We start from the raw sequence: 23,433 nt of genomic DNA, 5'->3' as shown, positions 1-23,433 counted from the left end.
AGGGTGGCGGCGGAGTCGAGGTTTCCGCCTCCGGGTCGCGGCTGGGGCCGGGAAGGCGGCGCCGGTGCGGCGGGGCTGGGGGACGCCATGGCCTTGCGCTGGGGGGGGTGGTGGTGGCGGTGGAGGTGCGGAGCCTCCGCCCGCCGGGCGCCGCCACCGCTGCCGCCGCCTCACGGCTCCGTGCCGGGACCCGGCTCCCGGTCCTCGCCGCCGGTCCTCGGGGGGGCGGTGAGTGCCGGGGGGGCGCCTGGAGGTCACCGGCAATGAATGGGGTTGGGGGTGCGGGAAGCAGCGGGGCGGCAGGGCTGAGGTGGGGCTGGGCGGCAGGGGGATGGGGGGAGGCTCGGAGCGGGGTCCCGTGGGGATGGGGGGGCTGCGGGTGCAAGGTGAAGTGAGGGATTTGGGGTTGTTGGAGCCGGGGGTGCTGCTGTGGTGAGGGACATCGCGGGTGCTTCTCGAAATGGGAGCCCAGAAGGAGATTTATGTTGATAGGGGGTGTAATTAGCGGTGTGGGTTGCGGTCGGGGCCGGCTCCTTCAGTGCCTTGCCCCAAGGCTGCGTTGCACCCAGCCTCATGGCTGGCCAGGCCCTGGCAGCCCGAGGCAGCGGGGTAACGGGGAGAGTCCGGCTGTGACCTCTAAAGAGGAAACACTCGGCCGCTTTTTGACAGAAAATGGGAGATATAGGGGAGCAGGCTTGCAGAGGTCTCAGCCATGGGACTGACACACTTCCCTTTTTGGGATACGGGAGTCAGACACCAGTGAATTGCAAGTCCTTGATACATTAGGGCTCGTTGCTTTCCTCCTCATCCGCTTCCTTCCTTCCTGCTCTGCTTGCCTGGCTCTTTTTTTTTGTCCCATACATTTGAAGGATAGAAGGGTGCCCTGGGGTGTGTGTGGTACTCTTGTTCCTCTCCCTGTGCACAAGGAGAGACAGCTGAAGAGGGGCTATGGAGGTGTGAGGAGCATGCTGAGGGCACTCTTCTCCACCTTCAGGTCTTTCCACGTGTCTCTAAACAGGCTTTAGGAGAGAGAGGCGGTTCAGTGGATGTGTAGATTGCAATGATTTCAAGGGTGGGTCAGCCTTACTGGGCCCCTGAGTCAGCGTGCACACAAAGCAGCAGGGCTGGGCAAGTCTTGGCAGCATTGCCAGGAGCACAAAAAGAAGTGTTCCCTTCTCACCTTGTCCCTGTTGCAACCATGTACCTGGGACCAAGCCTTCTGCCAGGGTCCTGGTCTCCATCTCCAGGGAAAGATCATTGGAGAGATTGTTGGCTTTGGAGGTTAAGTTCTTGATATCTAACAGGGAAGAAGATATGCAGGTGTAAATTATAATAAGAAGTGAGCCAAGTTATAATTGCTGCAGGGGAAGAAAAAAGGATACGTTCTTCTGTTAGCGTAGTAGTTTACAGAAAGCTTTTGCCCTTTGCTCTGTGACTGGTGTTATCTAGATTTATCTGCAAGGCGGGAAATGTTTGAAAGCCACCTTCCGTGAGTACAAAAGCAACATTTTATTAGAGCTGTTCCTTGGAAGTGAACTGATACACTTTGCTGAAAGGGGTGAAAGTTCACAGTGCTAGAACAGAAGAGTCGGTGTAAGTCAGAAGTTAACGTGCACGTTGGCAGTCACGCCTCACGTGATACAGAAGGAGATTATGAGACTGCCTTTGCTGCTGAGATGTTAAAAGGGAGAAGTGGAGCAATGTCGATGAAGAGTCATACTTTTGTAATCAAGATTTTCATCAGTTTAAAATTCTGTATTTTAAATTAACCCTGTTTTTATTTTGTGCAGATGTGTCACTTTGCACAAAGAAGCTCAGTGTTGTCATTTCCAAAAATATGTAATATATTTTGGCGGTAAGTTGGAGATTCCTGTTGTGCGATGGGTAAAGACACAGTTACTGGGTGAAGTGTGTAGTTACAGATGTGAGCTGTAAGCTTAGACTGAAAATAAGGTTATTTGCTATAGTACGTCATTGGATAATTCATTGTAGACCACTGTTACAGTGTAGAGCTGGAATCTAAGTCCTCCATTCTGGAGAGCAGCAGGCAAAGCAAGAGTACTGCAGGGGAACCGATAAAGCTCACTTTGAAAAAGGAGATATAATAAGAGGTATAAACTTCAACTCCAGGAAATATATAAAAGGCCTAAGCCTAATGCACCTTGATTTATACAGGTAGAATTTTGACCTTTTATTGCTGATCATGGAATCGTTATATTTCCTGGAAGTATTGATTTTAATTTATAATGTAGATAGGGCCATCTAATATAGCTGGGTGTGTAAAGGGGAATTTTCAAATCCAAACCAGGAATATTTTTCTAGGAGGGCCCAGAAGAAGAAAGCAAAAAAAAAATAAAATTGTGTTACTGGAAGATGAAGGCTTCATCTAAAAATGTATACTATATTGTCAAGGGTATATTCAAAAAGGAATACATTGAGAGCAGCGTAGTTTGTTTCCCAAAAGACTTCTGTAATCAGTCAAGTGCAAGAGTGAGCATGGCGTTTAGTTGATACGTTTTCTAAATGCTGTGCTTTGTCAGCTCCTAAAAGTCTATGTTCATCAATATGTAGCTTTGCAGTTCTTGTTTATTAGCTGGCTAAAATCAGTATTTTCATGTCAAGTGTTTTATTTTTTTGGCTAAACTTTGAAAGAGGGGAAAGGAGAAGGATGAAGATGCTCTTTGAAACATTTTTGTCTGGGGAATTGAGTTTACTTTTAACGATGTTACTCTTTTGAAAAAACACTCACCAGGTTTCATCATACAAGTACATCCCAAATGTGCAGCTGCAGTAAGACAGTTAGTGATGAAAAATACCAAGACCCTTTTCAACTTGGTAGAAAAGACTTGAAGAATCTCTATGAAGATATTAAAAAGGTAAGGGATTTTAGTGCCTGTCCTGGGATGTTGTAATGATTTTGACTTTAATTGTAACCTTGCTTTGGAGGATAGTTATTGAAGGAATATTCTTCATGCTTATGAATAGCTGTCTGAATCCTAAGTGAAGATAAAAAGAGCATTTCTTCACATCTTGTAGAACCAGAACACAATTTTTGTTTTATCCTGATTTACACTGCTGGAATACATTAATCATGTTTCAGGTTACAATAAAAGTAATTTTGAAAAAAACTTCAGCTTACATTAGGTGGAATGAATACTGTGCATACTGCTTACACTAACAGATTGGCTTTGTGACTTTTATGCTGATATATTCTTTTCCTTCTTTTAGGAATTACTTGTATCTACAGCAGAACTTAGGGAAATGTGTGAATATTACTTTGATGGGAAAGGAAAGGCCTTTCGACCAATGATTGTGGTGCTAATGGCAAGAGCTTGCAACATTCACCATAGTAATTCCAGGTGAGTCTGTTGCTTTTAGGTACATGGACATGTATCATACTAGAAGTTAGTCATTCCTGTGTTCCCCACAAATATGTCTAGTAACCTTATGAAAATAAAAAGTTCCTTGGTAAAACACAAATTTAAATTCCATTTTGAAGCTGCATTTTTGTACTTAGCAGTGTGAAAAGAACTACTGGTTTCATTACGAGTAGTGTAAAATGTGTAAAATTGTTGGCCATACTGCAGTTGGAACTGGTAAATGATGTTGCCAAATTCTGGTATTTGTAAGAGGTTTAGCCAACTCTAGCTTCTTACATAAATGCTTTATTAGAACTTGTATTAATCCTGGAAACTATATAAACTTAACTAAAACTATTTCTCAGTTGTAACCATTCCCGTAGCTATAATGTTCTTTGAACAGGTAAGAACTTTGCTGCAAGAAGAGACTTTCATAACGTTTCTGTAATTACACAGAAAAGCCATGAAGCAGGTGGTATAATTATATTCAAAGCTGTGAGACATTCTGAGGTTTCACCCCCTCACCCCAGGAGCAAATTTCTATGCCTTCATGTAAGATTCTAAGCTTAGAGGTGCTGTAGTCCTCACATTCTTCAAGTTACTTGTCTCTTGAAGGCAGTTTTAATAGAGTAGAACATCATATTGCCCCTGTATCTCTATCATCCCTTGCTCTGGCTGATTGCAAATGCTTCTTTCCACATGTTCCTATCAGTTATGCTTGCATTTTGAAGGAAGATGTTGGCTGGAGTGCTTTCCACATTCCGATTATGTTTCCAGTCTTCCCTCATATAGAATTTCAAATATGAAATTTTTGGTTCCTTGCCAGAAGTGTTTCTAGACTTCTTTGTTAGTTAATGTATCAGTCTTAAGGGATTTCCCAGCCATTGCACCATTTTTTCCTTAGTGCCTTGCTGAACTTTATTTCTATACCTCAGAGCACAGCATGTATTTTGTGGCTTGATGTGGCAGAAAGCCCTGTATACCAGCAACATCTTATTTTTTTCCCTTTCTATGTGAATATAATTTCTAAGAAGAAAGAAAAACCTAGTTGGCAGTGTATTGTCCTGTGTGTGCCAGTTCATCTTGTTCTAGGAGAACATTGTCAAGAATTAATGAACTTCACTCCAGCCTAATTCAGTTACCCACACAGTACCACTCTTTGTCATCGTGTTAGAGGTAACCACAGGAACAGTATTTGTGAAAGTCCTCGGGGATGTCCTTTGTCACAGCACTGATTGGCTTAATATTTTTATGACTGATCTTGGGATGAGTGTGGTGATGGCACTTTGCAGTGACAGAATTATTCTTGATGACTGGACATCTGTGGTGGAATGAAAGGTAGAGCAATAAAACAAAATTTTCTGCTTGAGCTTGGAGGCTCATGAGTGCCCCATTAGGGCATAACCCCAATGAGATTTACAGCCATCTTCTCTGTGAAAAACCTTAAAGTGATCCTTGCAGGTATCGTGCATCAATCATAGAATATCTGGTTCAGCTAAGGAAGTACCAATACCATTGTATTGAGCTTTGTGAAATCGTCAGTATCCATGATTCTCCTGCGCAAAGGAAGATAACTGCAGCTAGCTTCAGGAGTGGACTGCAAGGATAATCAGGGAGAATGAAGGGCTTGTGATCCACAAATGTATCAGGAATGGGAGAGCGAGAGATTTAAGACTGCATTGGGTTTGTGTGGCAAGAGTTCAGTAGCAGGGGGCTGCAGGGGTGGTCAGCAGCTGCCCACCCCAGAGCCCACCCACGTCAGAGCCAGCTCCAAAAGGCACCCACCGCTGGCCAGAGCCAAGCCAGGGAGCAACGCCCCCTTTTTCTTTAGGAGGGGGTCTGAGAGAGTGGTTGTGGTAGAGTTTAGCAGCCCATCAGGGTAAAAGAACCACAAAGATAATGTACAATGTTGGTAAGAGAGTAAATATAAATTCAGGGTAGAAATTTAGGAGACTTCTAGCAACGGAGCAGTGATGTTTTAGAAGATCCTTCTAGTCAGAATAATGAAAAATATAGTTTTATCTCATTCTAATGTGTAGCATGAGATGCTTATGAACAAAGTTACGTAAGTGCACATGCAATACCAAGAAGCCCAGAATTGATGTAAAGAATTGTACACCACATGTGAGCAGTGAATCAAAGGGAAGAAGTAGCCACAGAAAGAACTGAATTTGCCTTTATTTTCTCAAAGCATATTTGCTGCCTTTTGACATGCAGATGCTCATGGAGGTATTACTGTCCATGCATTATGCTGAATTGAAACAGCCAGGACCAGTTTTGAGACCCGACCCATGCTGGTGAGGAAGTCTGATCTCAGAGTTTGAGTGTTGCATAGGACTAAGGCAAATAGCCAACCCTCAGCACAAACACTCCGATTTACAGATACCCATGTCATTTGACAGCTTTTGTACATCTGTTGCAGTTTTTGTCAGCACCTCCAAACTATGGTTGGTGTTTGAAAGTCTCCTCATTAATTTGAGTGTTCCTTGTACAAGGACAGACTGAGTCATCATCTGTCACGGGTTTTTTTTTAGAATGAAATTCTGAGGGGGGAGAACAGAGATGTTTTAACAAAAGAAGATAATGAAATCCCAGGGTATTTACCTTCCTTTTTGCTTCGTGACACTTTTCTCAAAGTCTGTAATGGCAATTGAAATTCACATATGTTTATGCAAGTCTTCAATAGTCTGCTTTTGGTTCATGCATGATGACCAGTGCCTTTTTAGGATTGGGTAGGCCACGCCAAAGAATATACGGTCTTATTTTGCATACCTGCTTCCTGAGGATCCATGAAGTTTCATACGTATTTTTTTCTCTTTGCTTTCAAGTTTCTTGAAGCAGGCTGTGTGTTAATGCCTGATTTATATACACGTATACCTCCAGTTCACACTGATCGTAGTCTCATTATTGTTGCTTCTTAAAGGATTGTGGTTTCCAGGTGACAAATTGTTCTTCCAACTTTTTACTGTTCATGAGGGAAAATATACATGTAGAGAAGAAAACTGCGTATTTGTCACTCTGCTACTCTGCTGTAGACCTAAGGGGGGAAGAAAACAGCCCTTCTTCCCATTCTGCCTCTCCTGATGGTTTTTATTATTATTGTGGGCTTTCTTTTTTTGAGATGGTTTCCCCTCTTTGAACTTGTCGCTTCCCTTAAAGCATTTTATCATTCTTTTGCTCAGTTTATATTGATTCTTCTCTCAGTCTTGTTTTACTTCGGTTCCCACACATGTACTCAAATACACTGGCCAGAACATCTGTAGACTTGTGGGGTGAGCAATTTCCTGTGCTGTTCATCCCTAGCATTTTTATTTTTTTATTTTTTTTTAATTCTGCCTTTGGGGCTTGTGTTACTGCTGTTGAATTTCTGCCTCATTGTACTGCCCTTCTCAACTGTCGCAGAATTTGCTGGGTCCAGCATGCTTTTGCATGTTCTTTTGTCTGGTTTTGTGTGTGATTTTGTTTGTTTTTGTTTTGTTTTCCTTTGTGTGCAATACTAGCAGAAAAGGTAATATTCTTCCTTGTTTGGTTGTTAAAATAACGGGGCATAACTTTGTAAGGGTGTAGGTCCCGATCTTTTGAGGCAGTCTGCAGACTTTTCCCAGAGCCCCTTGGAATATAAGAATAGCTGAGACTTCTTAAGACAATGGAGGGGGATACCCAGGAATCTGCTTCCAGATTGGGTGGCTCAATCCCTTGTGTTTAGATTTGATAAAGGCAGCTGTTTAGAATAGCTGTCTTCGTAGAGTAAGGTCACTTAGTTGTATTCATTATAAGGAAAATGCCAGTTGCATAAGGACATAAAGAATCTGAAATATTATCAAAAAGTGTCCAAAGCATTCAAATTGTTCTGTGCTGGTATGACTTTTTTTTTTCCCCTTGAAGATCCAAGTGCCAAAAGTCCATCCCTGCCTGAGTCCTTATGCCCCTTGTGCAATGTGTTTTGTTTAACAACTTAACAATTTATCTTTGTGTGAGAGTGAGAATTGTTGTAAAGAGATCATGCAAGCCCTCAATTTCACACATCCTCTGTCATTTCTTCACACAATGCCCTGTGTGCAGAATTTCACAGAATTAGCCTGACTGGGTCTCTATTTCTGTTACGGGTATATTCTCCAGAGGTGTTTGTAAATGGGAGTTTTTATGTCTCTTGTTTTGGTTTTGGAAATAGAGACAAACAAAGAGAAGGTCAAAGAAGTACAAAGACATCTCAGTAGAGAAAATAGTGAGCACAAAAGATTTAGGGAGGGAAATAAGGGAAATAAATCATCCGAATGGTGAGATAAATACTTAAATGTAATGACCTAGCTAAACTAGAGAATATTTCCTAATCCATGACAACCTGCCAGCAACCTTAGCCCTCTTTTATGTCCTTCCTCCAAACCACAGTTGTCAGATGCCTGTACTGTACGTTGTATTTCAGCTGTTCTGTAATTTGCTCCTGGTTAATACATCACTTCTCTACGCTTCCCTTAGTTTGCAGTGCCCTTCTGTGTCTCAGACCATGTTTCTGAACTGTTCATTCCTTTCAGCCACATGGACTTAACACCAAGAATGCACTCTGAGGAGTGTGGTCATACCACAAATTTTGCAAGCTGTTTTGCAGGTTTCCTGTCTTTTAACTGGCAACGTTTGCTTACTGACAAGCTCATTGCAAAGCTCTTGGTTGTGTCTGTAAATATTGTTTTGTGTTCTTTTGGAGGAAAAAGGTTGGGTTGGTTGGTTGGTTCTCCTGTAAGATCAGTCTTGGTCTTGTTCAGTGCATTTGAAACAAGTTTTGTTACAGCAAAGACCCTGGGATATGCTGTGTCTATAAAAGCTTATAAAATCAAGCAGGGGGTCCTCGTGAAAAATCAAACTTGTCAAGGACTTAAACATGCAGTATACTCTTTTTTAAAAAGACAAAGTAACAGTTACATAGAATATTTTTGTAAATATATATCATCTTGGGGTGTCTTTATGCTGAGAATGACCTAAAAATGGCATAATTTCCCTTAATGATCTTGTGGTGATCCAGTTATCTATTGACTTGAGTTACTGCTGCTACTTTTTGCTCTTGTTTTTCAGGCGAAGCAGAATGAAAAGTGGCAGGGAATGAAAAGGATCCTGTTTGTGTGTTTTCCCTAAAATAGGCATGCTCTGATTCAGAATTTTTCTCACAAGATGTTTGTAGAAAACTCTTGCAAACTTTCTTGCCAGAGATGGGAAGAACTTTGCTGGAGACTTTCCAGGAAGAGTAACATTTAAAAAAAAAGTTCAGGTTAAATTACCCCATTTGATATAACGTCCCAGCAGCCAGACACATGAACTGTGAGCTCTCCTATGCCATTTTTGGTCATTGTCACAGATGAACTGCACTGCGAAACAGAACTTCTCAAAACCTGCTTTTGAGAAGTCTGTCCTTGTGCTGCCTTCATACTACTGAAAGATTTTGGTGTGTCTGTGAGTGTTGCCATTTACTGCTACTTCCCAGCAGGAAGTCCAGTCTGCTGACATAATTAATGAAAAAGGGAGTCCCCAAAAGGAGACCAGTGCATGAAAGAGGCTGGAGACCTTTACAGTTGTTTGAAGGTAAGTTCTCCTACTTAGTAACAACAGGTTGTTTTTCTGAAAACTACTTACACTGAACTAGCATTTGACTAAATTACTAGTCCACAGTAAAACTTACCTTCAAACAGCCAGGAAGGTTTCCAGCTCTTATTCTCGTGTTTTTCAAAAGCCACATTTTCACAGCCTGTGAGCCACACATCCTGCTATTGTTCAGGATGTAGAACTCCCACTGACAGCAATGCATACTTCTGCATAGAGGTAGGTGTCAGAACACTGTGTTATGTCAGCAGACTGCAAGATGTTCTTTCATTTTGTGATTAATCACTAGATTTTAATAGACCAGGCAATGCAAGATTTTAAATTTCATTCAGCTGAGCTGAAATAATTATCTTCTGCTTTCTCTGAGTTCTTTTTCTCAGTTCTTTTTCCTCTCTGATGGAGAATAGCATGATTTGCTGTGTTACCTGTACACCAGAAGTAAGGTATCTATATGTCAAAAGTAATCTTATTTTATTTTTATTTCATTTTATTTTTTTTCCTCATCCATATGGGTTGGTTACAGCTATAAGGCAGGGCTGACTGGGTTAGACATTTCTGGGATCCTGCATGCAACTCTTGATGAAAACAGGTAGAAAAAGATACTAGAATGAGGCAGTTGCAATAGGGTATTAGGGTAGATGGTCTTTTTTTCTGAGCTAGGATGACTTTTTTTTTATTATTCATTTTGCCAGCCTGGATCCCTAGATAATTGGTTTTATGTTCTTCCCTTACCTTTTTTTTGGTCTGGTTTAAAAAATAATGTAGGTGTGAACTAGTGAGGGTTGAATCATCAGTGTTAGATCTTCCCAAAGGCTGAATTTCATTAAGTGTTAGGTAGTTAGTGTTTACAGCCCTAAAGTGATTGCAGTATAATTCCAGTTAATTCCTTGGGCTTTTGAGGAACCTCTGAAGTCTTAAGATAATCAGATAAGGTAAAGGATAAGACCTATGAGTTATGTTTTCAAATGTTGAATACAGGTTTTCTTTGTCTGCTGACTTCTCCAGCTTGCTGGTTAGTAGAGTTAGCAAGGTTTGGGGAGTTTGTGACACTGCATCTTATAAGTAGAGCAGCACAGAGGTAAGGAAAACTTCAAACTCCTGTACAAAACTACTTTTCTCTCCCCTTTTCCAGATTTCTCTCTGCTTGGAATGAAGCATCCTTAATGCTGTGCTATTTATTGCAGTCTGGATTTAGAGGGATTAGAGTTAGTAACTCAGGAGTTTCACAGTACTAATAACGCAGCAAGGCAGAAATAGGCCTAATAAAGATGGAAATGTCCCACGGAGCTCACTGTACTAACATGATCTTACTTCTCTCTCGTCTTGCTAATTTCAGGTTTAAAAGATGGGGTTCAGACCATGGAAAAGCTGCAAGAGCTGTTTTCAGTGAAACACTGTTTGGTTTTCACAGAGATTTCTTCTGGTGTTCTGCAACACAAAATGTATTTAATTAATGACAGTTCTTGTTTTTTTATTTTAGGGAGGTGCAAGCCAGCCAACGCTCTGTGGCCATAATTGCAGAGATGATCCACACAGCTAGCCTAGTACATGATGATGTTATCGATGATGCAAATTCTCGTCGAGGCAAAATGACAGTCAACCAAATCTGGGGAGAGAGGAAGGTGAGTTTTTCGTCACGTGCAAGGCTTGCCATCGAGTTCTGGAAAAGCAGAAATACCTAGGGAGGGTTTGTCGTGTTACTCTGCTGGGGCACAGTTTTACTATGCTTAGGGGATATTCTTGGGATATTGGGATAGTCTTGGGATATTCCAGAAGAAGTTTGAAGCAGTGCTTGTGGACTGTAGGTAAAACAAATGGATGTCTTCTTACTGAACTTTGGAAGCATTCGAGAAGGTATAATTGCAGTGTGATTCTTAACGCTTTCAGCTTCCCCATGTGGTGCTGCTGGAATGCTTTGTTCTTGTACCTCATCCAGAACGCAGTAGGTTAGCCTGTTTCAGTAATAAATGCAAAAAGGTTTTAATTCAGCATGAGGATTTTTTGAGAGAGACATTTCTTTATGGAGAGTCTTAATGAGCAAATGCAAGGAAACAAGTAAATTGCTGGTACGTCAGAACTTACCGAGGCAATTTAAAGGTGATGTGACAGAACAGTCAAGTGGAAAGGCAATGTTTTAAAGTTCACAGGCAAACAGATTCCAATATTGCATAGAGGGAGGACACTGCTCATATGGAAAAGTCTAAACAGCACTATAAGAGAGGGATTCAGAAATGGTGCCAATTTTAATATTCAACCATCTTGTTTTCTCTCTATTACAGTGAGGAATTTATACTTTATATAGGAAAATGATGTGATGTGAGTAGACCTGCCAAATAAAGGAAATGGTATTGTCTTTACTAACACTTACAGGAAAAGACTTAAAAGGTATATTTTTCTGTTTTGTTTGTAGGCTGTTCTAGCTGGTGATTTCATCCTGTCAGCTGCTTCCCTAGCTTTAGCACGAATTGGAAACGCTACTATCATCTCTGTTCTAACTCAGGTGATTGAAGATCTGGTGCGTGGTAAGGTCTTTTTCTATTTTTATCCTAAGACTTGTTTGCCAAAGCAGTAAACCCACAAATAAAAACTCCTATCTGTGCACATTTTTAGGTGAATTCCTCCAGCTGGGTTCCAAGGAAAATGAGAACGAGAGATTTGCTCACTACCTCGAGAAGACTTTTAAGAAGACTGCGAGTCTTATAGCAAACAGTTGTAAAGCAGTATGTACGTCTGTCTCTTCTAACGTTAACATACCATACTGTAAGCTTCACAGCTAAACTCCTAATTATTTCTGCTTCCTCTGGAGGCCCTCCAAAGTAAACCCTTTAATTGGTGTTCTGCCAGAATGGGTTTGAGATTGTGAATTTCATCTCAATTCAGCTGTGTAGCCTCCAATATTGGTTTTCATTTTTTCCTGTTTTATATTTATAAAGAGATTTATTGTTCTCTTCACTTGCATCAGAACAAGGTTCACAACAGTAACCTCAAATTTATGAAATTCTGCAAGTTTGAGATAGTGGTTTTTAATGTCAGTTGAGAATTCTGAAGCCTGTAATTTGATTTTAAGACATCTTTGATGTCTGGTCCCACTTACTGGTGTAGAATGGGACCTTAAATGATAACAGTAGGAGGAAACAACTGCTTGCATATATTCTGCTTTACATTCTCAAACAACAGAAGTATGTGCTTCTTGGTTCGTCTGATGTGTTTGTTTTGTTGTTTGTTTGTTTGTTTGTTTGTTTTTAAGATCTTGCTATACCTAACCCTACCTGTCATTCAGTTATGTTAATTCATTACAGAAAGATCTCATTCTAGACAATGTCCTTATTAAAAAAACTTCAGTCATAGTGCAGAAAATAGAGAAGATAGACAACAGGCTTATCCAAAAAGTTGTAACATCTAATTTTTCTTTTCCTTTTCCTGAAGGAGGTATAGATGGTGTATGCCACAGCAAGAGGGATTTCTAAGGGAATTAGATTAAAAACATATGCTAGTGCTCATCTTCATCCTTTGTTCTCAGAAAACTGGTAGTTTTATACAATAAACAGCAAGTGTGCATTGCTTTTATTAAGAGGACTCATGCAGAGTGAAAGACAAACTGTTGGGATGCTATCTTGTGTATAAAAATATCTCTATATATCTTCCATTATATAAATTCTTCCAGCTGGAGGAGAGAGCTTAAATATTCTGTATTGCTGATATTAATGGCAGTATGGCCCAGGCAAGAATTTCCCTTTGCAATTCTTCTTTTATATTAGTGGGTAGTTGGAGTAGTAAGGAGTAGTAAGTGATTTTTTTTTTCCTTTTCATAACACGCAGAAGAGTTAAGGACTTAAGCAGTTACCTCCACATTGTAGCTGTGATGCTCATGAATAGGAAGGATGTGTGTTTGGCTGCTGTTCTTCAAGTAGTTGTTCGGAGTTGTTCCAGTGCTGAATTTTTGGGGTTTCATATGCAGTAGAATTTGTGTTAGAAATTAAAGCAAGGGAGAGGCCTGTCCTTAAAGCAAAACCATGCTCACTGCCCACAGTATCAACGATGTGTCTCCTCATGTATCAGCATATCTCCTTCAGTTTCATGGATCGGGGAACTCTACTGATACTTTTATCAGTGAAAAGTTTGTTTTTGTGGTTTGGATTCTTTGTTTGTTTGTTTTCCTTTTTCCCTCACTTTGATGTTCTTGACTACTTGAGGAGAAGGATGAAATTAGAAGGGAATTCTGTTCTCAGTAGTGAAGATGATCGGTAGGATCATCAGTCTTGCTCGAAAGGAAAATCAGCTGGAGAATAAAGAGTATTCACATCTGATTGTCAGGCACAAAGCTAAGGGGAGAGATCACTGGTTTACAGAACATCAGTTGTAACCAGGCCGGTGTGCCATTAGGTGCAGTTCAGTTCCTGTTAATGACTGGAGAAGACGTTGTTTTCAGTGCCTAAATGAGATACAAGTATTCACTAAAATAAAAATGTGAAAGTAGATCAGGAGGCATCTTAGAACTCTACGCTGAGAAGGGGGAGTAGAGTGTTCCTCATAAAATGTCTGAACAAGGCAATAGCTTCTCTATCAACACTAGTAGGTATGTTCACTGCATTCGATATCTTCTGTATCTCCAAAGCATGACTGCATTTGAATCAAAAGTCCCTTAAGATAGTAATTATTTTTCTTTAATGGACAGAACAGTCTCTTGAAGATATTAGTCATCCCAGACCACAGTTTATTTCTAGAATAGTTTTAAATTGGAGAATGTCACCAAAGTTGCAGTGAAAGTAATACAGTGCAAAAGTAGATGGTGGCAGATGGCCTGGAGGGTCACTGAAGCCTTAGTTACTTATTTATGAAAGGCCTTATTTCAGAGAACCATTGCAGGTGACGTTGGTTCAAGACTTAAGAAACAATAAAGCTGAAGTGGAATTTCCGTCTGTCATCAGTCAAGCTGGAGATAGCAAAATAAGCTTAGCAGCTTCTCTTTCTGTCTTTTTTTAATCTTACTGTAATGTGAATTCCTAACCCCGGGAAAGCTATTTAGAATTTGCATAACATGCTCTCAGAAGAGGGATTAATCATGCTTGTTTTGAGATCTGTGTAAAGTTGCATTAGAGATTCTTGATTTCCCTGATAGGGAGAGAGCACGCAGCCTCTGTGAGCAAGATGAGGCTGGAGATGGAAGGTCTGCCTTAGGGACTGAAGAAAAAGAATAGCCTGCAGCTCTGGATCAGCCTGTGAGCTTAACAAGTTCATGGTTTCACGTGTGCACAGAGCTCCACCTGAGAAAAACATAGCAGGGTATAGAACTGCTGTGACTTCTGAAATATTAGAAGCTATTACAGCACCACCAAAATTGATCTGTGCCCCACCCTCAAACTAGGCATGCAGACTACAATGAAGGCCGATGACAGATGTAGGCTAGCAGTATCAGTGGCATCAGAGGGTCAGGCAATAGCTTTCCTTGCTTCGTACATAATACAGTAGTTCCTCTGGTGCTGTTTCTTCTTCATAATCTGCTTACTGTGGAAAAGATTCCCACAAATGGATTACAGATACTCAGGCAGGTAACCTTCACTTCTGTAAAAGTTCAATTCTTCATAAGCAAGCACCTGGCTAGCATGTTATGACAATACATGAATTAAATAAAATAGGAATTACTTGAGAACAGGTAAAATGTATGAAAATGCAAACTCTGGACAAGAGAGTTGTCTGCTGTGTGGGCAGGCTGCTGCTGGGTAAATATCTTCCTCTCTCAGGGAGGCCTTCATAACCCCCCTCCCAAGAGTAGTTACAAAAAAGGGTTTGAGGAGGCTGGAGGATAAGGTAGCAGCGAGGGCTAAGCACATACGGGGCGGCATCACCAGCAGCACAGCTCGTGTGTCAGGGGCTGTGGGTTTTCTATCCAGCATGTGAGACCTCACTGGCAGTGGTGTGCCCAAGGCTGGTTCCCTCATACAAGGCAAACATTCGTTTTGTTGACCGAGTTCAGTGAAGGGCCAACCATGATGGTAGGTGGCTGGAGCACACAACGGTGCAAGAGCTGGCTTTAGTCTGGAGTAGAGAAAGCAAAGGGGGAATCCTCCTGCTGCCTCCAGCTGTGTAATGAGAAGGTGTAGGAGAAGATGGAGGTGCATAGTGAAAGGAGTAGTTACATGAAAGAATTAAATTTACTATTAAGAAAAACTTCTCCATGAGGTTGGTCGTACACTGAACCATGTTGCCCATACAGGGTGTGGGGTCTTCATCCTTGGAGATGTTCAGAACTCAACAGGACGCAGCCCTGAGCAGCCTGTTCTGACTGTGCAGTAAGCTTTGAGCAGCTGACTTGACCAAATAACCTTCAGAGGCCCCTTTCAACCCAAACTATTCTGTGATGCCACTGGATAGAGGACAGTGCCATCTGGAACCAGTGCTGGATGAGCCACAACTGAGACAGCAGGATCCTGACTGCTTCTGGAGAGGGGCATGGAAGAGAAAGGCTGGAGAGCAGGCAAAGGGGAAGATTTCAGAGCCTCTTCCTTTCCAAGATAGCCAGCAGCCTTGGAGAGGGAAGGGAGTTTGACAGCAAACATCTCCTGTACTATTTATACAAGCATATTCCTGCCCAACAGTGGGATTTTCTTTTGGGTCTACAAGTCATTGGTGTGCAAATGCTTTAAACACCAGCTGCTGAATTCTCCCATGTATCCAGAGCTGATGGAGGATATTTTATGGATGTGAAAAATCAGTAGAGAGGCATGATTAGTTTATAGGCTCCTGTGTAACATAAAAGATCAGAAACTATTATTATTTTATTTATTTTTTTAGTTTTAAAAAGCGTGTTTGGAATAATACTAAGCAGATTGGCTTGCTTTCCTGAATTTAAAGAACCTTTCTAAAGAATTCATTCCACTTAGTATTAGGGTTTTCTCATCAGGATTTACTAGAGGCATAGCTGGATTCTGGCAAGATTAAATTTGTAATCAACCAGTCATACCTTGGGAACTATAGGATGCTCTCAGAGGGTGAGCTTTATCAGTTAAGCACATACAATTTATTTATATTGTTACACTGCTCTTTATGTGTAAATGCATGCTATTATCCCAGCATGGCTTCAGTTTCCATTCCATTGCTGCAGAGCGGCAGGCCGACTGGGACGAGCCTGCCTGCATCCCAGTCAGTGGCCATGTGGGGGCAATAATCCACAAGAGCAATTTCAGAAATTGGTTCCTGAAGGATCTCCTTGGTAGACGAGCCCCAGTCATGTTGCAGGTTTATGATGTGGCCGTGGTAAGAGAGTAGCTCACTTGAGGAGCGATAGGTGTATAAATCTGCTGGATTTGTTTGATTTTGTTGGTTCTTAGGAATGCTCATAGCTTGAAAAGGAGTTATGATGCTCTTCTCTTTCAAAGAGGCAAGAATTCATTTTTACATCGATAAATTTTGTTCGTGTAAAGATGTTCTATAACCCATGCTTGTGTTTTTTAAATGTACATATACTGTAATTATATAGGTAATGACACTGTCCCCAGAAAACTGCCTCCCTACAGGGGTAGCTCTGCTCTGACCTTTCAGGTTAAACAAGAAAGCTCTGCTCTGTACATGGCATTTCCCTTCTCCATCTACCAAGTTGTCCTCGCTCTGACCTTTTGCCATCAACCACGATCTTGTCATTTAGAAACTGTCCTACTGAATTCCGTGTTTTAATTCTTCCCATTAAACGTAGCGATAGGTGAAGGTTTCATTGGAACAGGGTAGGTGCAGTCACCCTGCCTTGCTGACCTTTATTGGTATTACAGAAGCAACCAAGTGTGCTGGGCGTTGTGCAGCAGCAGATGCTGTTAGCTCTTTGGGGCAAATACTGCTATTTAAGAGACAAGCATCAAAAGGAGGATAGAAGGGCAGGATATTCTATTTGGATAGTCATTAGTAACTTGTATTTAAACACCTTATATTTGAAGTTCATTGTTTTAATGGCCTTCAGGATTTCATATGAACAGACAAACCTAGCATCGTTTCCCTGTCATGCTGCCCTCCTAAAATTGGGAAATGCAAGATGTTAATGACTGAGGGATCCAGATTCCTGGGTTTTAACTGTTACCCATTGATAAAGGTTATGATAGGAAGTTTTCTGGTGCTTAGTTACAAAATGCACTGATGCCTGAAGTAATCTCTAATCTTACTGCAAATTGCATCATATTAGGGTATATCCTTCAGAATCTAACTCTGTATTTAAATCTTTGTATTCACCTTCAAAGCTACTCTTGGGCTTGCTTTTAGGTTGTTTGCTTTTTTTGCTTTTTGTATTTTTAGTGATCCTACCTTACATACTCTTTTTAAAGATGATTTTTATGTACTTATTTTTATGTTGCATGGCTCTCCTAGCATGTATTTTTAGTCTGACATTAAATAAAATGTACCCTCGCTCCTTCCGCTAGTCACAGTAGACTTGGATGGATTTCTGTCCCCTATTCCTGATTGCTTTATTGAAGGCTGAAATAAAATTGAGTCTTTAAATGTAACCAACCTCCTTTTGCAAAGTGTATAATCAATATGTAAGTGCAAAAGTGTAAGTGCCCTTACTTTAGGGCAAGATATTAATTCTCTGATCTTACTCAGCATCCTTTATTTTAGCTTTGTGGAGTTTATTCAGCAAAATCTTGTCTCTCAAGTAGTCAATTCCTGTATCTGTACTCAAAATGTTCAGTTTAGTGATACTTCTGTCTAGCTTGGTGTGCTTTTTTCATTCGCTATCTATTTTTCTTTGCCACTAATTATCCCTTGATACTTCTGTCTGAAAACTTATCAGTTGTCTTCCCAAGCAATTCAGCTTTAGACAGTTAACATCACCTTAAACATAATTTTCCTTATCTCAACTCCCTCCTGTATTGGGTGCATCACTTCCAATTTTGTGGATCTTCTATGAGGCATGTAATGTCCATTTATCTCTTATCTGACCTCTAATTATCCCCTAGCTGATTCAGATACGTAATAAATTTAATTTCTCTTGTCTCTGGACTGTATATGACTACTAGCCTGCACATGCAGTGCATTTGTATTCCTTCCCTCCATCCTTGCATTATAATTTCCAGCTGATTAATATTTAATAATGCTAATATCTTTCCAGAGTTGCATATATTTCTCATACTGCGCTGCTGTTCAGCCTTGTTTTCCAATGAGCCTGGCTATTTGTTGTGTATCCAAGAGATAAGCAGGAATGTGTGCCTGACTCAGCTTTTAATCCTTTCCCAGATTCCTGCTGCCTGTGCTTGCAGCGTTGCACCTCTGGTCAGAGACTAGAAGGGGATGCTAACTAAAGCTCTCTATTAATTTGTTTTGTTTTTCTTTTCAGGTTTCAATTCTAGGCTGCCCTGATCCCAAAGTTCATGAGATTGCATACCAGTACGGAAAAAATGTTGGCATAGCTTTTCAGGTAGTGCTTTTGTTCAACTAAAAGGAATCTAAACTCTTCCCCAGCTGCCTTAGAAATCAAAGTGGGTTGTCTTCATTCTTTCTATAAATTTTAACAAGGATTATTCTGTATCTAGTTTTAAGAAAACAAAAAAGAACCCTGCCTTAAATTAATCTGTATGTTTATCTTCTTCCAGCTAATAGACGACGTGCTGGATTTTACATCATGTGCTGACCGTCTAGGCAAACCAGCGGCAGCGGATCTCAAGCTTGGATTAGCCACAGGCCCTGTCTTGTTTGCTTGTCGGCAGGTAAGTCAAAAGGGACACATCTCTCCCAAACCAAAAGCCACATGCTGCTCCTGACAGCCACACAGAGGTCTAGCTTGAACACATCAAGCCTGCAGCATGGGCACATGTGAAAAATCAGTGCATTCAGGATCAGCTGGATGTAGAGTGCACACACGTGTTTTTTCAGATTGATGAGCACCTTCCTCCACAACCCCTCCTACCATTAGGCCCTTTTATCAAGAGAAGCATTAATCTTTTGCTGCCCCAAATGCCAGCCTTTGCAAAAATTCAGAAATTCTGAGTGTTTTCTGCAGGTTATTCCTAAGTGGCTGCTTGCTCATGTTCTTTCCGGAGACATGTTCTCAGTAGGCTCTCACTTTTGCCAAGCTCTAGGATTTGTATCCATTTTGGGGCCAAGTCTTAACCAGTTAAAAATATGGAAAGCTTTCCCTTCTTTACAGTTGTGCTACCAGAGGTAAATATAACAGTAGTTTGGATAAGAGAAAGGAGTATCATAAATAAGCTTAAAAAATGGTCATGATTTTTAGTGGCTTGAGAATGATTTGGAGGAGTGCAAAGTAAACAGAAGTGCTAGCAGCACCGACAGAAACATTCAAGCTTCTACTAAACCTTAAAAGGGAAAGTTTAATGCACCTTGCTCAAGCCTCCGGTTCACCTGAGGAAAGAAGGTTTGGGACTTACAAAGCCATCCTTCTAAACTTCATGATATGAAAACTGGCACACCTTGTTCAAGTGAGGGCTCTAGTCTGTTCTCTCATTGGAATTGCTCAGTGCTTGAGATGGGAAAAGTTCAAAATCATTAAAAACAACAACAAAAATTTTATAACAGAAAGAGCCCAGGGGGAGGCTGGAATATATGCATGTTTGTTTCCTCTTCCTTTGGGCACTTACAGGGACACATATCTCACAAAAGAAAGTGAAGATTATCAGCCACTTAAGAATGCAGACTGATGTATGCTGAGAACAGCCTCCTCCAAGTTCTGAGTTCCTCCCCACAGGCTAGTCTGGGGGGGTTTGTGAACTTGTTCTTGAATCATTATTTCAGAATTTGTTGATGCACAGCAGGACGTTGTTAGTCATCAACAACTGGAGTTGTCTAAAGGAACAGTGAGAGCCAGGTACTGAAAGAGGATGCATTTTAAGATACCTGAAGGGAGATAGGAGGACACAGCACAAAGACTGAACAGGGTTTGGCAGAGAAAAGGTGACACTAATTGTCTTGTGAATGTTGAATATTCCATTTTTGGTTAATTAGAACTATTATTCATGTATTTGGGTTGGTTGTTTGTCTCTGACTTGGAACAACCCCCTATTCGTTTAGTTAGTTTGATAAGATAATTAATAATATGGAAATGCAACAAAAACATCAATTTTATTTTAAAAATCTTACTTGAACTTCATAGGTCACTTTTAAATACTTTTAGTCATTTGTATTTGATAGATAAGAAGTGGAAGCTTCCCATTCAATCTTTCATTGAAAGGTAACTTGATCATCTTGCATTAAATGTAAGACTTCTTAGCTGAACACTTCCTGCCATTTTCAAGGAACTGGAAGAACAGCACTACAGACTTAAATCATATATAAACAAAGCAGAAGTGCTAAAAAAAATCTGGAGCTTCAACAAATGCTTATCTGTGTTGCTACTAAAAGATGTTTCATCTATTTTTATCTGAGAATAAAAAGTCCTGAGCCAAGGACTTGAAGATGGTCCAAAATGTAATTGTTAGTTATAGTCTGTCTTATGTCTCAGAATTAATATTACTGCTATCCTACATACCCTTTAACTTATCTGGTAATCCCCATATTTTCTTCCTGACAACCATACTTAAGTTTTTAATGTTGTCTGGATCTTAAATGATAGCCTTTTCTTCTTGTCCTCTACCCTTCCTCTAAAAGACATCTTTTTTTGCATTGAAATATTGAGTGGCCTTTAACCAAAATTGTTTAGCTTGACATAAGGCCTCTTTGCTTTGTATTTTAAGCTCATTCACATTATAAAAAAAATCCTGATTGTTTTTTAAGAATTATACTACTGCATGCTAATTCGAAAGTTACTCTTTAACTAGTACAGCTGAAGAATGAGGGTTTATAGTTATTATTAGCATTGCTATCAAATGCTTACATACTACCCTTTAAATCTGTACAACTGTTAAAAATAGCTTTTCATTACAGGTTTGGGTATTTTTATATTCTTTGGAGCTTAAATGTAAAACATGCAAGCATGTACCTCATGTATCATTGTAAATATGAATAATATGAGCATCACAATTAACTTGTCATTACACAGGAAAAAAGCTAGAATCTAAAGAAAGCCAGGTATGAGTCACCAGTAAACTTTTAAACCTATCTTCTAAGATGACTACCTCTGACTAATAGAGAAATGTCACAACAAAGAGGAATGTTGCATGTTTGTTCGCCAACAAGAAGTTTGTAGATCTGTGGTTTCAGGCCCAAAGGTGTGTGTGCAGGGAAAGCAGATCATTGTTTATGAGTGTACTGCAATGTAACTGTGTTTACTGGTATCTGTAGTAACAACAACAGCAGGGAAAGGAGGCTCTACCTCAGTTTCTTTTTCACCTCAGCATAGCCAGCAGCTACATGGAGAACAACTCATAAGCAGTACAAAAAAAAACTTCTCACTTTGTGCTTAGTTTCCAGAAATGAATGCAATGATAATGAGACGATTCAGTAAACCAGGAGATGTTGAACGTGCTCGGAAATACGTGTTGCAGGTAGGACTGGTACCAACTACTTCATTCCCAAAGTGCTGTTCCCACTGAAGTCAGTATGAAATTCAGTGCCTCTGAAGTAAAATGGCAGGGTTGCATTTTTCACATATACATTAAGTAACAAGCTGTGTGCAATACCAAGTTAGTACTCTACAATTGCCTTACTGGCAGTGGTTTAAAAGTTACTGGTTACTGGATTTAATAGCTTTTTCCCCCTCAAATAGCATAAAATCTCCATAATAAAAACAAAAAGCTCATGCATAAACTCAGTTCCTTCAGTTGAAGAGTTCCTGCGTCCAACAACTGATGAAAGCAGCAACTAATTCTTGCAACTGAAGCACGCACTCCAGTTTTAATTGACTCTGATGTGAAAAGAGTGAATAATTGTCTGTGCAGAATTAGTACATATTTAGTCAGCATAGCATGTTTGTGAATTTTTTTTGTATGCCTCTATTTTGGGTAGAATGGGGAGGGGTTGATCAATTAGTTTCTAGTCCTACTGAATCATATCTTAGTAATAGCAGTGTTGTTTTATAAATATAATTAAGCTTAGCATGGGAGAGTTTTAGTATTTCAGAGCTTTGGGGAAGAGATGTAGGATTCAGCAGGTATAAAATGAATCCTCTTCTGCTTCAGAATATAGGTAGATGTTCAGGGTACTTACTGACTTTAAAACTGCCCACTGTACCTGTAAGAGGCAAAAGGGGGCCGATCAGTTACCCGTTCTGTTTAACTATCTTCCTACATAAGAGTGATGGTGTGCAGCAAACGACCTACCTCGCCCAGCGCTACTGCCATGAAGCTACAAGAGAGATCAGCAAGCTGCGACCATCCCCTGAAAGAGAAGCCCTCATCCAACTGACAGAAATGGTACTCATGCGAGACAAGTGAGAGAACTCCTTCCACTCGTTCTGGCAGCTACTTACCAGACTGTGCCTAAATTTACTTCAAAAGTTACCTGCTTCCAACACAGGCTACCAAAAATTATTTTTTTAAGAAGCTTTTTTTTTGGGGGGGGAAGTTCTACTTTTTTTTCTAAAAATATAAAATTAAAGTGTTTTATTGTAGGAAACCATACAGATTGTGCTGTACAAGTTTTAGTGGGGGGGCTATTAATTTTGGGGTTGGGAAAGATGTTTACATGTTGATGCACGGAGGCCACAAATGAGAATAAATATAAATCAGTGTATGGAAACTGAAGTTGTTCCAAATTTCATTCATTCACAATAAATAGAACATGCATGTGACTAGCTGCTACAAATAGGTGGTTTGAATGCTTTCCTGGCTGTTAGATTTCCAGGTACTTCTGTAGTTTATATATGTGAAAGGTTTAGAATAACAAATTATATGTAGACATTAATAGGTTATATATATTTCATGAGACTCCCTGCCTGGAGTACTGTGTTCAGCTCTGGGGCCTGCAGCACAAGAAGGACATGGATGTACTAAAATGAGTTAGGAGGATGGCCATGAGGATGATCAAGGGACTGGAGCACCTCTCCTACATGGACAGGCTGAGGGCATTGGGGTTGTTCAGCCTGGAGAAGAGACAGCGCCAGAGAGACCTTACAGCGGCCTGCCAGTACCTAAAGGGGGCCTACAGGAAAGCTGGGGAGGGACTCTGTGTCAGGGAGGGTGTAGTGATGGGAATGGCTTTAAACGAAAGGAGGGGAGATTTATATCAGATGTTAGGAAGAAATTCCTCACGCAGAGGAGGGTGAGGCCCTGGCCCAGACTGCCCAGAGAAGCTGTGACTGCCCCATCCCTGGAGGTGTTCAAGGCCAGGCTGGATGAGGCCTAGTGGGAGGTGTCCCTGCCCATGGCAGGGGGTTGGAATTTGATGCTATTTAAGGTCCCTTCCAACCCAACCCCCTCTATGATTCTATTCTATGATACAAAGGTACGTTGTCGGTTGTTACTTGCCAGTAGTTAATAAAAGGCTTGGTATTTCTAACTCACTCCAAAATGAATGAGTCAACGGCCAGTCAAAGCTTCAACTCCATCATCTCCCATCACGCACCTATGGAGTCTATTCAGTCCCCTCCCCCTACAAGACTGCTTTGAAGTCC

At 40.7% G+C, this 23,433-nt stretch overlaps 1 protein-coding gene across 2 annotated transcripts; it reads left to right on the top strand.

Moving 5' to 3' along the window:
- The first annotated feature begins 78 nt into the window (after window positions 1-78).
- Window positions 79-22,475, top strand: PDSS1 (decaprenyl diphosphate synthase subunit 1). Of its 2 annotated transcripts, XM_082752509.1 has the most exons (11): window positions 79-228; window positions 1,791-1,855; window positions 2,753-2,876; window positions 3,229-3,359; window positions 10,429-10,570; window positions 11,359-11,470; window positions 11,559-11,668; window positions 18,265-18,345; window positions 18,521-18,634; window positions 21,287-21,367; window positions 22,115-22,475. In XM_082752509.1, exons 1-11 carry the CDS (start codon window positions 88-90, stop codon window positions 22,253-22,255), a joined length of 1,242 nt encoding a protein of 413 aa, XP_082608635.1. In that variant the 5' UTR covers window positions 79-87; the 3' UTR covers window positions 22,256-22,475. The 2 variants fall into 2 exon arrangements, with proteins under 2 accessions (XP_082608635.1, XP_082608636.1); XM_082752510.1 differs by lacking the exons at window positions 79-228; window positions 1,791-1,855; window positions 2,753-2,876; window positions 3,229-3,359 and adding an exon at window positions 8,872-8,930.
- Window positions 22,476-23,433: the final 958 nt, after the last annotated feature.

The sequence above is a fragment of the Aythya marila genome (genome assembly GCF_965140915.1).
Source record: "Aythya marila genome assembly, chromosome: 2".
Classification (NCBI taxonomy): domain Eukaryota; kingdom Metazoa; phylum Chordata; class Aves; order Anseriformes; family Anatidae; genus Aythya; species Aythya marila.
This window is presented reverse-complemented; position numbering and strand designations above follow the sequence as displayed.